Source organism: Helicoverpa zea, chromosome 1 (genome assembly GCF_022581195.2).
Source record: "Helicoverpa zea isolate HzStark_Cry1AcR chromosome 1, ilHelZeax1.1, whole genome shotgun sequence".
Classification (NCBI taxonomy): Eukaryota; Metazoa; Arthropoda; class Insecta; order Lepidoptera; family Noctuidae; genus Helicoverpa; species Helicoverpa zea.
Window position 1 is genome coordinate 4,942,523 of NC_061452.1, and position 16,061 is coordinate 4,958,583.

Here is a 16,061-nt window from a genome sequence, read left to right on the forward strand (position 1 = left end):
GACTGGAAGCCGACCCCAACATAGTTTGGGAAAAAGGCTCGGAGGATGATGAACCATCCCAGAATTACGTCGTTTAACAAGCTTTTTACACCAGACAACAAAAAGACGATAAAATACTAATAAAACTTTGTGAAAATTCAATCGTCTGGCACGTAAAACTGTAACCTATCATTTAACCTTTCCGATATGGGTCAATGTCCCGTTGGATTTAGTGCTATGTATAACGTGATTATAGTATAGTACAATGTCGCTTCATGGACCACGATTTATGGTGCCATGGCATTTATGGACACAATGAAACGTACAAGCTTTGTACGACGCGATGACGGAAACACATAGAAAACGTAGCTATGTATGCGCAGCGTGGCAGCTGTCTGGGTATAGGAAAATAGTTGTTGCGATTACTTCATACATTTTATGCGTTCCTGGTACTTCAACTTCGTATGTGTCATGTGTTAAAATTAAATTAAATAAGTTTAAATTGATACAAATTTTTTAATCGAAAATTAACAAAATGCTTAATATGAATGTGCCGTGCAGGTGTTTAGGAATTGCGCTAAGAATCCAGTTCGATCAATGACATTCGGAGCAAAAATAAATTATTACGTCACGAGGTTTCTAGTTAATACACAAAACTTTTAAAATTAATTATGCAGCTTTTATAATTCTTTGTATTTCTTCAACTGCATTTTAGGAGGAAAAGACAAAATAAATGATGCTACTATATGTCTGAACCCCTTTTATGTAAAAATGCCCATAGGTATATAGCTATATACTATATATAAACCCTTTATATACTCTACAGAAGTTTAATATAGGTACTTAGGAGGTCAGGTATTTGCTTCGTGTTCTAAATTACTATAGTAATTATAAGCGGGTCACATGCTAGCACGGCGCTCAGTTTAATTGGTACGGAGAATTCAAGCCGTTTGAACGAAGACAGGAAATCATAAAGGATCGAATTTCAGCTGCTTGGGAACCGCTTTAAATGGGCTCCAAATTATTATTTAATTTAAACGATCGTGTTAACCTAAGTATTTATAAAAATAAATAGACGTGTTTTAAGCATTTGAATGTATATGTACTACTGCCAGCGGTTTCACCCGCATCCCGTGGGAACTACTTCCCGCACCGGTATAAAAAGTAGCCTATAGCCTTCCTCGATAAATGGGCTATCTAACACTGAAAGAAATTTTCAAATCGGACCAGTAGTTCCTGAGATTAGCGCGTTCAAACAAACAAACAAACTCTTCAGCTTTATAATATTAGTATAGATTAGCTTCAAAACTAGCTTTGAATAAATCAAATTGTTGTTGATAGCTTACCAGAGTAATCATCTACTTATTTTGAAGTTTAGGATGTTACGTAAATTTTGGCGTTTCGTTGTTAAGAAGTTGCCCTTTGCGTTGTTAGCACTTAAAAAAAATAAGAATTGTTCAGCTACTTCGACGCTACTGCCCGTAACGTACCTAGCAAGCGTTAATATTTTCCTCGTATACATATTTATACCCAGCTACGCAGGTATGTAGTATAAACTCATTTGTATTTCTATTTTTATACAATGGCCATTCAATATTCGCATACTTACCACGAAAAAATAAGCTGATAATTTTTTTGGTCTAACCATACCAAACTTATTCAATTAAACTTATTGGTCTTGATAGACTTCAATTGTTTTATGAAACATAAAACGATAAGCTAGGTAAAGGCGATTCAAACAGTTGGTTTCGTACTTCGTTCGTTCTGCCCCTTAACCACGTGCGTTGTTGATGTAAAGTGACTCCCCAACTAAATTTCTAAAGCTAGCCTGCCTGTGGTTTGTACACACGAAAGCGCGCGTTCGCCCCAAATGTTTTGAATTGCGAACTGTGTTGCAATATTTACAGGATATTTCGTTATTTTTGAATGGATTTGGAACCATAATAATATCAAACACATTAGTCAACATTTATTCTCATTGTTCCAATAATATCAAATCAAATACATATGAGTAATATCACTAATAGGGAAAACAATTAACTATCGGAATAGCTACCCATAAGGAAACAAGTCTTAAGTGATATTTACAATAACATAATTACACAATAATTATATCATTGTTAATTAGGTACATATTATCTAAAGCAAATAATGGTGAACCCCAGTACAGCAAAATATGTCTTTAAACATAATTTCAGAGGATTTATAAATTTTACAGTTGCCATAAATTTTTCAGTAGCGCTTTACAATAACGAAAATTCAAGTTATATGTGACGGAATATTTCAGAATGATGTAGTAGGGTATATACCTATTCTAGAATGTTAATTCCACCTAGTAGTCAAAGCTACTAAACATTGGAATGTACTTGCTTATAAGAGAAAGTTGTCTTTGTAGTACCTTCGGGGAATATTTAAGAGAAATCTAAGCTAAATCGTAAATGAAACATAATATTTTAAACAGCCTTCTAATACTTATACAGTATTGTTCGAGAATACCATTCTATGTCAACAGACTACATTTTGTTTTTTAATGTAGATTTTATACTAATAAAGTACATATATGAATATCGTGTTTCCGATTACAGCAACTGCGTCGGGCTGTCTCAAAGTTGTAAGCAACAGGTTTGTCTGGTCGAACCTGGTGCGTACAGATGTCCTTACTACCAGGCGCAGCCAGGTGGCGCATTATTACAGTTTTTCACACAAATAGCTACACATCTCTACACTTATTAAGTACAAGGACCGTTTATGTGGGTCATGTAAACTCTTGCATTGATTATTATTATCTGAAGCAAATATTTGTGATCAACTTCAGTTAATTTGAGACGCTCTACCGTGACACAGTCTCTGTGTTGGCAGCCATGTTTTTCCGCGGCGTTATCAAAGACAACGTTTTTGCAACGATAACTCAAGGTGCCTGACAATTGTTCAAAGTTATCTAACTGCAAAGTGTAAATAGGTACTTTTAAGTGACTATTATGTAGATACAACTAGATAAAACATTTTTATGTGGCCTAAATAAAACATTACGCATTATAAACACGTGCAAAAATTTACAATACTCAAGGAATAACAGCGAGACAGGACCGTGAAAACAAGGTCTGCGATTGTCTGTCAGCGCACAAACCGCGGACGACAAACAAGCCGACGTTACGTTCATTTGCATTTATTTAGGTAATAATATATTTAAGGCTGCCACCTGGCCGCCGATGTAATGTGATCATGTCGAAAAACCACTCTATTATGTTACGTTTAGCGAAAACAAGACTTAGGTTCGCAGGTGGGATCAAAAGTGCCTCGTCGACAACGAATAATCCTACTGTAGGATAATCACTACATTCAGTACGTTTAAACCCATAAAAGGTTTGTCTCCAAGATTTTTGAGGTCCTCCTTGCTTGAGTCAAAAATATTTTTTTTTTCATGTCGCTGCACGCATCTTACTCACCTCCGTGCAACGGTTTCTCAATATCCTACTGTCTCTTTATAGCTATGCATTTTCATAATCTCAGCGTCGGTCCTTCAGTCCTCCGCGTCCTAGGAGCCTATATGTACGACAAAGGTTTGCCTTTTATTTACATTTACTTGTAATAAAATCTAGTAACGTTTTTAGCTTACTTTTAGGTGGTTGACACTACATAAATATCTTTATCGATTAGTATACGATAATGATTCTTTGCCAAGGTATATTAAGGGCTATGCTATGACTCGATTATTGAAATTAATGATTCCAAACTTTTCAAGGCTCACACGGCAGGTGGATTTAAAATGGCTAACGTCAGCTGTTTTATACAACACATGTCCAATAAAAAGCGTTCCAAATATAAATGTAGGTATTATATAACAATAGGTAACATTTCAGTAGCTAAGGAATGTTGTTACGTGTATGGTAAATTGAAAATGTATGTATGAAGCGATAAGGCACGGTTTCGGTGCCAGTGAATCAGTTTTTTGTATTTCATTTATGTTATGCCTGTATTTTTAAATAATGACTTATGTGTTCAAGAACCTTTCGTTCTGTTTCATACCTGTAGGTAAGCGTGTATTGAAGTGGTCGAGGTTTTTTGTTGCGGTTTTGTATTGTTAGAACAAAAATAACGACATAATAGGTAAAATTCGTCCAATTAACTGCTACAACGACTGAAGTGATAAAAACCGTGCATAGGTACTACAACAAAGAATTTATTTTTTTCCTGCTTTGTCACAACAACTGCCTTGTTTCCGTCATTTCCTTAATTTATCCTAACAAGTGATAAAACGTAATGTCACAAAGAAAAGACTTAAAATATAATTCAAGTAAATAATAGGACCTTTTAAACTGTGTCACCGTTGAATTTCGAACAAAGAGATCCAACTTTCTTTATAGAGTTATAAAAACTAAGCTTTAAGGCGCTGTGAGCTGTCTGGACGTATAATAAGCAAAGCCTTTTTAGTCTGTGAGACTAGGCCACAACGCCATATTGGAAACGAATCAAAATAGTACGCATAAGGCGTATGGATAGGCACAGCGTACAGACACACGCTTCATTTAATTTAATGATCTTCTGTCGGTCTCTGCACTGTAATGTGTCGATAAATGAAATGAGGCTATTGGGAACCAGTTGTTTCCACTGGATGGAAACTTAGTCAAGCAGTTGTGGAGGGAAGCTTGGGTTTTGTACCGTTGCATAGACTGTTTTTTTTTATTTTTCTACCAATTTTGACACAAATACTTGCACGTCACTTAAGAGTGTAATTTATATCTCACACATTTGTGAAGCTACAAATATTTAAATACAATACTTTGGTGTAGGTATAAACATAATTTATAACGTGTTGTGTTATCTTGTCCATGTAGGTACCTAACAATATATCTCATAAATCAACAAATAAAATCAGTAGCTAAATAAATACTCACGAGGGCGATAAATCTATGAATTACGTAATAGACTACGGCTGCTTTGACAATTTAACGAGCACCTAACGTAGTCGATTATATTATCTGCAATCAGAATCGACTAAGTTAGGCGGCCATTTTGGTAGAATATTAACGGTAGGCAAAGGCGTGCATTATAATTCCTGTCACGGCAACATTTAACGACCTTATTCAGAATTCAAGGCGAACGCAGACTGGCGCAGGTTTAGCTAATAACTGTGGCTTGTGATGTGACGTCCCCACTGACTCGATTAATCGGTAAATGATCAACGTGGTCTTCACCAAATTATTCTCATGATGACTTACTTCCGGCTTCGGTAACGTCAAACCAATTTACTTTTTGTGGTTACAAACGTTCTTTAGGTAGGTATGGACTTGACAGAAAACTAACATTTTTAACCTTACATTGTTCAGTTGTAGCTTCGTTTAAAAATATTTTTTCTTAAGCGACTTTTTTCTACCAAAATCCAAGCAATGGGGGCTACCGTTTTTTGTTTCACCAGATGGCGCAACTGTAGCGTGAGGTCTAAAACTATGGCAATCAAAGTTCGTATTATGAGCGCTAAAACTTATATCTACATTAGATGATTATATTAGATCTTATGTAATACAATAGAACTATGGTGTGAACGTATTGGCGATGCCACAGTGTTGCGCAGTGCCGTTTTGCTCGAAAAAGAAATGCGAACATAAGTTTCCGAAAGATTAAAGAGTGTCAAAGCAGTGAGTATTGTTAAATATTCGCAATATTAATTTAATTACAAATATAAACCCTCGCGCAAAAACAAAACAGTGGCATTTGACGTTTCGAAGACCTCACGCTACACAATCGCCTCTAGCGGCGATTTCATACGCGGTAGCCCTCATTAGGTGGTGGTTACATGTACCTACCCAATCCCCTTAAAGTAGAGCATAGAGTCCGATACCATAAAGTTTCTAACCATTACCTACTAGGTACGATGTTAAAAGGCTTTTCTTAGAAACACTAGACCGCAAGATTCACCCATTGGCACTTCCTCTACCTCCAGTACATTCTTCCGACAATATTTAATCAGAACACAATGCAAATGTTAGCAGGAAAAAATCTGTAAAACTGTCTGCATGCATAGCAATAGCATCGACACTTACCTACAAAGCTAAAGAATTGTTTACTATAGCAGTGTATAATTACACCCGCATGAAAATAACCCAATGAATGTGCAATTAAATTTCGTTTCATATTCCTTCCTCAAGTTAGAACACGATGCAGTCCGGCTAGGCTAGAACAAGTCTTAGTACTTGTGACTCGAGTAGCCACGCCTATCCTGTGCTCAGAATCGAGGCATCGATATAATTTAAGTGCACGTAGTCGATTATCGATATATGAATCGATATAATAATCGGTACACTGGCCGATGTTCATCATTTGGCCAGTGACCCTTGCCATCTGTTTCATTCATTTTAAATTTGTATTTTATTTTTGTAACTGGCATCTATTGACCCATATGCAATGCAAGCGTTCTTGATTTGAATTCGCTCAACGTCTAGAAGTTATGGTACCTTCTATAAGAACCCTCATTTTATCTAGTCATGACAAAAAGCCGAACCACTGTACTGACACTCACTTCAAAAACGAAACTAAAATGTCCTAACTTCATTGTTTTGTGGTACTTTCAATGACTTGACACTAATGTTCATTTGTTTTTGTTACAGATTTTAATTGACGAGTGCTTGAATAGCTGAACGAGGCCATAGGTAGGTACGTGATTATTTATTAGGTCATGAAATAAATTCAGTTAGTGGTCTAACGCAAAAGGTTAAAAAAACCTACCTACCTAATAAAGAATGGTTTACAACTTACTCGTAATTTAGGACTGAGTTGTCGAGTCATTTTGTAAGCGCAGTGCCTACGTAAAATAGAGGAAAACTAAGGCAAACAATTACAATAAACAACATTTATAACCTACATGTGTTGCTATACCTATAAATAATTGTTATGACAACTATATTTATTGCCTATTAAGATAATTCGAATATTCAGCTCGATTAACTGAACAATATTTAATAACATACGTAGGAGCTGATTATAACAAATTAATTTGCATAATATGTTACGTCAATTCAGTGATATATATACCTACATACGTAAAATCTATTTATTATATATCTTGGAGGTTACATCGTGTTTCTCATCAGATATACTTAGCAAATGTTTTATTTTTTATTGTACCTTACGTCTAACATTTTTTTGTAAACGACGATCTTGTAGAACGTGTAAATCACGGTAGTTACATAATACGAAGATACAGAACTAGGAATAATTATGAACAAATAAGTACATACATAAAGCATCGAGTAATCTTGAAATGTTTTTCCTTTACATAAAACACGACATGGATATAAATATACGTACCTACATGAGTTTTTCCGTTTAAACTGTAGGTAGGTATGTAGTTTTACCCTACTCTATTTTTCTGACTAATAGGTACACCATTCGTTATAGTTAGGGACTACTATAGGCAGGCACTAGGTACGAACAGCACAGAAGTCACGGCTGCTTCATTATGTGAAGTAAACCAAAGTGCGACTACCCAGCATGAGGTAAATAAGGTTCTATTGTGGACAATCTCCAAGAAGCTACAGGGAGTCTGGATTTGTGCCCGATTGATAGCAATGCATTTGCTCCGTTAGCTGAAGCACAGCCATGTTTGAAATCTTATTACATTTACCACTGTAAAAAATCCCTTAATTTAAATATGTGCTGACATTACTAACCTGAAATTAATTAATCATTATATGGCTGTCAATGTTACTAATATCATATAGTACTTAAACGAGACAACCAAATTAGGACCACTGGGCTCTACATGAGACACAGCAAGCACCAAGATTCTGAATTAGTATGGGGAATATTCCATTATTTTTAGAAATTACTTACTTCATGTAAGGGAATAAATAGGTAAACAACGTAGAAATACAGTGATTGTCATCGCTAGTAAACACATATTGCGCAGGAGACTGTAATAGGATATTCTGCAGCGCTGTGCATAAGTCCGCAGATATGCTGAGGGGAAAATTTTATCTGTAACGTAACGTAATACTTCACATGAATTATTTATTTATATCTACTATGTATTAATCATTTCCGTACTCGGTATTATCTTTTGATTTTCCCGCCGATATATAGGTAGGCAAGTATGGTATTTTTTTAACTTCTTGGAAAAAGTAACTAGTTCCTTGTAAATATGATATTTATAAGAACCAAGAAAATAAAACCAAAATGATCATTCGGTGAAGTACCTACTGCCTCCGGACTGCAAATTAGTTTTATCAAAAGTGCCTTTATCATTAATAAAAAAATTAAGAACATACAAGTATAATCTAGGTGGATATGTACATCAAAGAATGGTGTCTAGGTGTCTAGGTGAATAACTACCGATCTGGGAATTTCTTAAACAGCATTTTATTTTAGTTTACCTGTAAGTGTATTGTATATTTTATACATCAAAAAACTAATAGGACACATTAGCTTGCAAGAATTTAATCTGGTTTTTGAATTGGTTATTTTTATTGCGAAATGGTTAATTATGTATTTTTGCCATAAATTAACGGTATTGCATCATGATGATGACAAATCGTTACCGATATTATCTATATATAATCTGATGAAATCAAGTGATATCCTAATCGATTAAGATAGCGCCCTTAATCGATTAGCGGCCACGGCGGCTGTTCTCATAAAAGAAGATCAACCAGCTGCGCAGACACAGGTGCACTGTATTCCTTCACTCTCATAGCCCGATGGGACAACAATTTGACAAGACCGGAGAGAGATAGAAATGAATAGATGAAGTATACTGAGTAGTAAGTATACCAGAGAATATTGCAGACGTTGTGCTGCTTATCCACACAATTCATAGTGTTCGTTAGTCAGTAAATCACGTCTGACCTAGCCACCAAGTGAATAGGAATTATACAGAATAAGCTGAACATTGTTGATATTTGCTTCAAGCTTTCACCGTGCTATCTAATCTAGACTTATGGCAAGTATGCTATTGTTGGCAGGATAATCTAGTAAGTTATGTGTTCTACAAATTAAAAACTAAAAGACTCCAAGAATGTCCCGGAAAATGACACATCTTAGAAAATTGCGAAAAATTACATCCATTTAGAAAATCCACGTATTATCACCAACGCGACGGGGAAATCCAAAGACAACTTGTGTAGCAAAAAACTCGTTACAGTTTAAAATGAATTCTTGTTATGCATGACGTCATAAATAATTTAGGTCAGGATTATTATAATATGTCAGTCTGTCAGGCAAGGCTTGTGCATTTTTGCACGCGCGCTAGCGTCACAACGCGCGGGCGGCCCCCGCCGGCGATTGTATGCAAACGAAATCATTCATCTAACTGCGTATATTTAATATGCAACGATGCGTTCAAGTCGCTTTCGGTATCGTTATTCGACATTGTTCGTAAAGCCATCTTGGCCATGCAAATACACATTAATGATTAATGTTAGGGATGGACTCAATAAATATCCGTCTCCGCGTCCACGGCGCGTTGAATGGACATTGCGTGACCTCCAAGTTATGTGAATGACGAAAGTCTGTGACGTTTGCTAGACTAACGTAACGACATACTTTGCATGATGTCAGTTTTTTCTTAGTTATGCATTTATGTAAGTCCCTTTGCCGGATTTACCGCAAACGTGACCGTTACATCTGCATCGACTGATAACGCAGTGGGTTAGCTGTCATTGTTTAAAAATAATTATTTTGTTATTGCCATGCACAATGCAATTAACAGCTCGTACTTACTTATTTATATTATTTTTAATTCCACGCTTCTTGCTTCCTCTTATCTTTGCAACAATTGACAACATAATTGATCTTTTAATTTATTATCTGACCTCTTTTAATAAACAATTGTATACCTACATACATATCTAAGCATTAACCTATCTCAACAAGAGCAAATGTATTGCATAATATACTTGTTAGTTACAAAATAATGACACATAAGTAGGTATATTTGTGTTAGAGATCATAATCTGTGAGCTTTCAATAGGTCCTGCTCAATTTGTATTGGGAGGAAACACAAGGCCCTTTAGTAAGCAGCCAAGCAGCCTTATTTGAATCTGTTTAAATTATTATAGCTGGCCAGACATAGGTGTATATTTACAGATAAAATGTTGAAAATTTCCAAGATATTCCCTTTTTCCTTTTTATTTTGATTCTTCTGCCTTGAGACTAGCTTGCTAAGAGTTATAATGTTCCACAGAGGTTTCCACTTGCAGCCTATTGTTAATTACTGCCTCTTAAGACATCCGTAGCAAATCTAGCGAGTAATCTATACTAATATTATAAAGATGAAAACTTGTTTGTTTGGTTGTAATGAATAGGCTCAAAAACTACTGGACAGTTTTTAAAAATTCTTTCACCATTCGAAAGCTACATTATGCACGAGTAACATAGGCTATATTTTATCCCGGTACGGGCAGTAGTTACCACTGGACGCGGGTGAAACCGCGGGAAAACGGCTAGTGACATATAATCTCATGACTGACTTAGAATTAACAAAGCACTAGCTAGACAATTGTATTCCTAATATAGGAGGATTTGTCGCGTACGAGTGTATCTGTATTCAAGAGAGTGAAATATAATGTACATAAAGTAATAATATATGTAATCTAAGAACGGAGAAGATCCGTCTCCTGTGATTATAAATCGTTTTCATTCCTATACATGTAAATTAACGGATTCTCAGCTAAGAATATAAAAGTTTCTACGAAGTGCAACATTATATTCTACTTTAAGCGCGACAGTATTGCTTACTATATGTTTTTCCTCATATTAAAAGCATTTCTTTGAAAAATAGCTTAGTTTTAATCATCCAAAGATCATAATCTAGATTCTAGATAATACACTTGATTGGAGTGGCGCCTTTCATCTATTCTTTTGAACATGATGCTTATCGTGCCTGATTAACTTATCTGCCTCTTATATGAGATCTAAGGATGCAAAATATTTTTACAAGATAGCATGTACTAAGCTATAATTTTCGTTATAAAAGTACCTCTCTGCCTCTTCGATGCGTAGGCTAATAACCTTATTAATTGAATAATTAATAAAAGCAATGTAACTATATAATGTTTTTCACTAGAATGTGACTGACTAAGCAAAAACTATAGAATTAGTAATAAGTATTCAGCCCTACCCATGAATCAAATAGTTGTTGACTATGTCCTTCGATGAAACTTTTCCCTAACTTAATAACAACAATATTTTCAGTGATTGTTGCCTATTTTTGTTTCGTCGCCGCCTTGAAATATGCAAATGAAACACTATTGTTATAATAACAAAGGAGGAGGGTTTTCAATTACGATTTATTCCTAAGTTTTGTGATTACTAAGTTATGAGTTTTGTGATTAGAAAGTTTGGATATGGGAGTGTCAATATTAATTTTTCGTAGGGAATGGAAAATCATTAGGTATGTAGATTGGAATACCTTTTGTTTCAGTCTAAGACCCGTGAAAATATTTCAACTCAACTGAACTCATTCAACTCGTTTGCCAAACAATACAAACATAACAAACAACATCTATTTTAATGTCGTCTTTGTGTATCGGAGAGCTCGTTCACTATCTTATCAGTTATCACGGAGACTGAGATGCGGTTGCGTCAACTTGATAGTGCCAACACTGGGTACCGTTCACCTTACAGACTAAAGGTAAATCAATGACCTGTGCTCACGTACCTACAGGCTCGTAGCCACTGATAAGATAGCCAATAGAATGTTTTCAGCACATTAGGATGTTAGGAACTGACGCCAGCGGCAAGACTATCGACGCGCCACGTTACGATCGCCCTGACCTCGGCTTGTAAACAAACAGCGAATTAATGTTTTAGCGACTCGTGAATCATCGTCATCGCCCCAAAATTCCGAATTGTGGTGTCGCGAATTAAAATATATATCGTAGCTAGTCTGTTGGCGGTCGTGCGCCGAGCTACACGCATCCAAACATTCGGCATTCGTTTAACCTTTCGTGTCATTTACGTTAGCATCTGTAGACAAATATATTCCTTGCATACCGTGCGCAGATAAACAGTCAATATAATTTGGTACGTTATTGTGTGCCGTGACTTATTGTGTTGTGGTTGATGTGAAAGTGCGACTTTCTACAATAAACTAGTGCGAAACTTGTCTAGTTACATGTATTAATAATATCTATTGATATAAACGAGATTCGGACCACTTGGTGCTTAAAGCTAAATGTAAGTTGTAGATACTATCAATTTATACATCAAGTTGGAGTCTTAGAATAAATGTTAAAGTTGGAATGTATGTTTTTATCTTTTTATGACATTTATTTTACGTTTGGCAAAATAAATGACCAAATATATTAGCAAAACTAAAAACATTAGAAGATAAATAAGAAAATATATCTTTAAATGTCACTATTATTATGTACCGTATTTATTAAAGCTTTACTTACCCATACTGACCATTTCAATTGCATAGTAAGTATGTATTTTTCAAAATGTAGGTAGGCATATCTAATTGACCGCATCCAACTTATCTCTTTAATTATTCCTCTTATCATGAAACCAGAGAAGAAAATTAGTCATTGTATCCTTCAATAAGTATTTATTTAAAACAAAGTAAGCTGATAAAATATCCCTTTTATTATAAACGTGTGCGCATTCACAAAGTCACGACTCACGCGCACAGATGGACAAAGCGCAGATAAGATTTCACTGGAACAAAGCTGCAACATCTGTGATCCATGTGCTGTGTATTAATTGAGTACACGAACTATCGAGGTACCTACATGCAGGAATGTGATATCGAATTAACAGGGCGCGGGCAGGCTCAACAGAAAATATTCATTTCGATATAACAAAAAACCATGACACGTTCATCCATATATTATGAGGTGTTTAGATGAATACAAGCCAACGTGTATCTGTTAGCATAAAGAAAAGCCAAAATGACTATTTGCGAATGTTTTTTTTCATTGTTCTGGGAGAAACAACGTTATGTTACTGTATTGTTAGCTTGCCAAAAACGCATTTACAAAAAGAAGTTGTTGAAACCATTGTTCCACTATACTGTTATTTGTAAACGTGACCCACCTCGTGTGTGTTGATAAATGTCATAATTGATGTAATAGTTTAGTCGGCCCAGTTATAATGTGACGTATTGATTGTTTTCAGAGTTCGCTACGAGATGGGGGCGAGGTCCCGGGAGTTGATTCTGCTCCTGGCAGTATGTGCGCTGGCGCTCAGCGAGCCAGTCAACAAGGTCGCTGACAGCAAGAAGAAGGAAGACGCCGACAACTTCCTGTTCCAGTACGACGAGTTCGACACGGCTGACGACCAGGAAGTCCTCTACAATGAGAACAGACCGTGCCCAAGGGACTGCATATGCACTGTATCTCAAGGATACAGAACAGCCAAGTGCGATCGTCTTGAAATCGGCACACAGAAGTTCGGCGATGACATCACCGACCTTGTCATTGAAAATGCTGACCCGAGGTTCCCTATTCAGTTGACGGACTTCATTTTCAAGAAACTTGGTCTCCACCAGATTACAACTGTGAAGATTGTCAACAGCTCGATCGATTTTGTTGGACCAAATGCCTTCCACGGCCTTCCTAATCTGTATGCTGTTAATTTATCAAATGATAAACTCAAGGTTTTGCACCCAGAAACGTTCTCACACAATAAAAAGCTTGTACTGCTTACGCTGTCAAATAATCCTCTTAAATTCCCTGCAGCGGACTCACAAGATTATTTCTTGAATACGTCATCAATTCAAGAACTTGATATCTCATACTGTAACATGAAATACATCGCCGCGAACACATTCACGAACATGCCCGGTGTGATGTACCTGAACTTGGCTGGCAACAACTTGTCTAACATGGATCCTAACACATTCAAGAAACTATTGGACTTGGAGGAGCTGGACCTCAGTGATAACGATATCAAGTCGTTGCCAGATGACATTTTCTCAGAAAACAACGAGCTCGCTACACTCCATATCTCAAAGAACCCTGTGGATACCGTTTACGGTCTACAGATCTCCGACTTACTTACTCTTAACGCTGGACAAACTAACATTAGATTCGTTGGACCTTCTATGTTCAATGGTATGACTTACATTGCCAATCTCAATCTCAGTGGCAACAACATTGAAAAGATCCACAACCAAGCATTCCACAAACTTGTAGAACTTAACTATCTTGACCTTTCCTATAACGATCTAGATTTCATTTCGAATATACTCATCAAAGAAAATATTGAACTGGATATCTTCAAAATCTCTAACAATCCTAAACTGAAACACTTACCCGCTGAAGGATTCGAGTGCTCCGTTGATCAATTTAATATTTACTTGTTCGACGCGTCACACTGTGGCCTTCAGGAAATTTACGACAATTCTTTAAGGACTTTCTCTGCTTTGTCTGTGATCAATTTGTCTAACAACGAAATCAAAACCATTGGAACTAAAGTTTTCACAATGTGCCCCAAATTGGTCGAGATTAACCTGTCTTACAATCAACTCACAACTTTGGAACCGAAAGTGTTTGAGAAAAATAAGGAACTGGGTAAATTATACCTCCAGGGCAATCCGTTGAAAGTACTAAACGCAGAAGTGTTTGTTCACACTCCATTGATTACATATCTGGACATGAGCCACGCTGAATTGACCTCACTGTGGAAGGCAGACAAAAACCGCTCTCCAACGCTTCTGAGCAACTTGACATTCCTTAACGTTTCGCACAACCACATTACTGAAATTAAACAGACTGAACTTGACCATTTGAATAAACTTAATGCATTAGATATTAGCAACAATCCTCTTGCATGCAGCCGGGACTTTGAGAATCTTATGACTTGGTTGAGCAACAAGAAAGTGTCGCCCAATTCCAGTGGAAGTGGCAACATCGCTAACCTCGCTAAGGACTCTAAGGACGAAGATGTCGGCACTTACAGCTGGGAGTTCCTCACTCGTAAGACTTGCGGAACTGCTGTGGTCCACGCCGTAGAACCCCTGCCGCCAATCTCTAATGAAGAGATTTGGGACACTATTAACCCCGATGGCGATCTCGATCTTAAGGAAACTTTAGACGACGGTAAAGTGGATTCTCCAAAGGACGCTCTCTTAGATAACGACATGATTGATGACGAAGGCAAGGATGATGATGATGATGATGACGACGCGGCAGACGACGAGGACGAGGACGAAGACGAGGACGACGCCAGCGAAGACTACGACGGAGACGAGGACGACGTCAACCTTAAAGTTCAACTCATTGAGAAGAACAACGACACCACCGCTCGTCCCAGCACCCCCGCGCCCGTCAATGATCTTAACATTAACATCCAATTACTTGAAGACGAAAGCAGTAATGAGGATACAACAAAGACACTGTACTTGCAAGCGGCCACAGTTGAGGAAGAGCACGGCCGCTACGGTTACTTGTGGCCAATTTCGATCGCCATCTTAGGCGCCCTCCTGCTACTCATTGTGATTGGCAAGGTGGTGATGTCATGCAATAAGAGAAACCAGCAGGTGAGATACAACAGTGCCATAATCGCCGCCATGAGCCAGGCCGGGCGCACGAAGAAGGACTGCGGGCTGGTGTACCAGCAGCTGACGGAGGACCTGGCCAGCCCGGCCACGCCCAAGCTCAGCCGCTACACGCCGCTGCACAGCGTCACGGTGAACGCGTCCAACATGTCGTACGAGAGCAGTCCGTTCCACCACAGCAACATCGTGCCCGAGGCCGTCTGAGCCGCAGAACAAACGTACATATGTCGGAGTTAAAACTCTTTACTAACAACTGCGTTAACTCTTACATAAGCATTAAGTGATAGTTGTAAGCGCTAGTCACAGCCGAATACATATCTAACAAACATTTCTTAGTACAGTGCCTTTACGATCACTCGAACAATCGCGACAATGTTATGAATCTAGCGCTTTCTGAATATTAACGTAACAAAAGAAGTCAAATTACAACAAATTAATTTAAGATTATACATATTATATATTATACAAACTAGTTGATAGGTATATCTTGTACTTAAAATTATTAAAAATTAAACACTAATATTCTTGTTTAATTACCGAAAATGGTGTCCTCTACTCACTTACACTGTGATCTACAACCAAGATA

At 37.1% G+C, this 16,061-nt stretch overlaps 1 protein-coding gene across 4 annotated transcripts in view; it reads left to right on the forward strand.

Moving 5' to 3' along the window:
* LOC124632778 (slit homolog 1 protein) overlaps window positions 1–15,995 on the forward strand; it is a 34,627-nt gene extending 18,632 nt beyond the window's left edge. For 2 of the 4 annotated variants that reach the window (XM_047167742.1, XM_047167756.1), the window contains exons 2-3: window positions 6,585–6,626; window positions 13,093–15,995. In XM_047167742.1, the coding sequence (XP_047023698.1) occupies window positions 13,106–15,679 (2,574 nt within the window). In that variant the 5' untranslated portion in view covers window positions 6,585–6,626; window positions 13,093–13,105 and the 3' untranslated portion in view covers window positions 15,680–15,995. Of the gene's footprint in view, window positions 1–6,584; window positions 6,631–11,884; window positions 12,151–13,092 lie in introns of those variants that run through there. The other 2 variants (XM_047167748.1, XM_047167765.1) reach the window with 2 other exon arrangements.
* The last annotated feature ends 66 nt before the right edge of the window (window positions 15,996–16,061 follow it).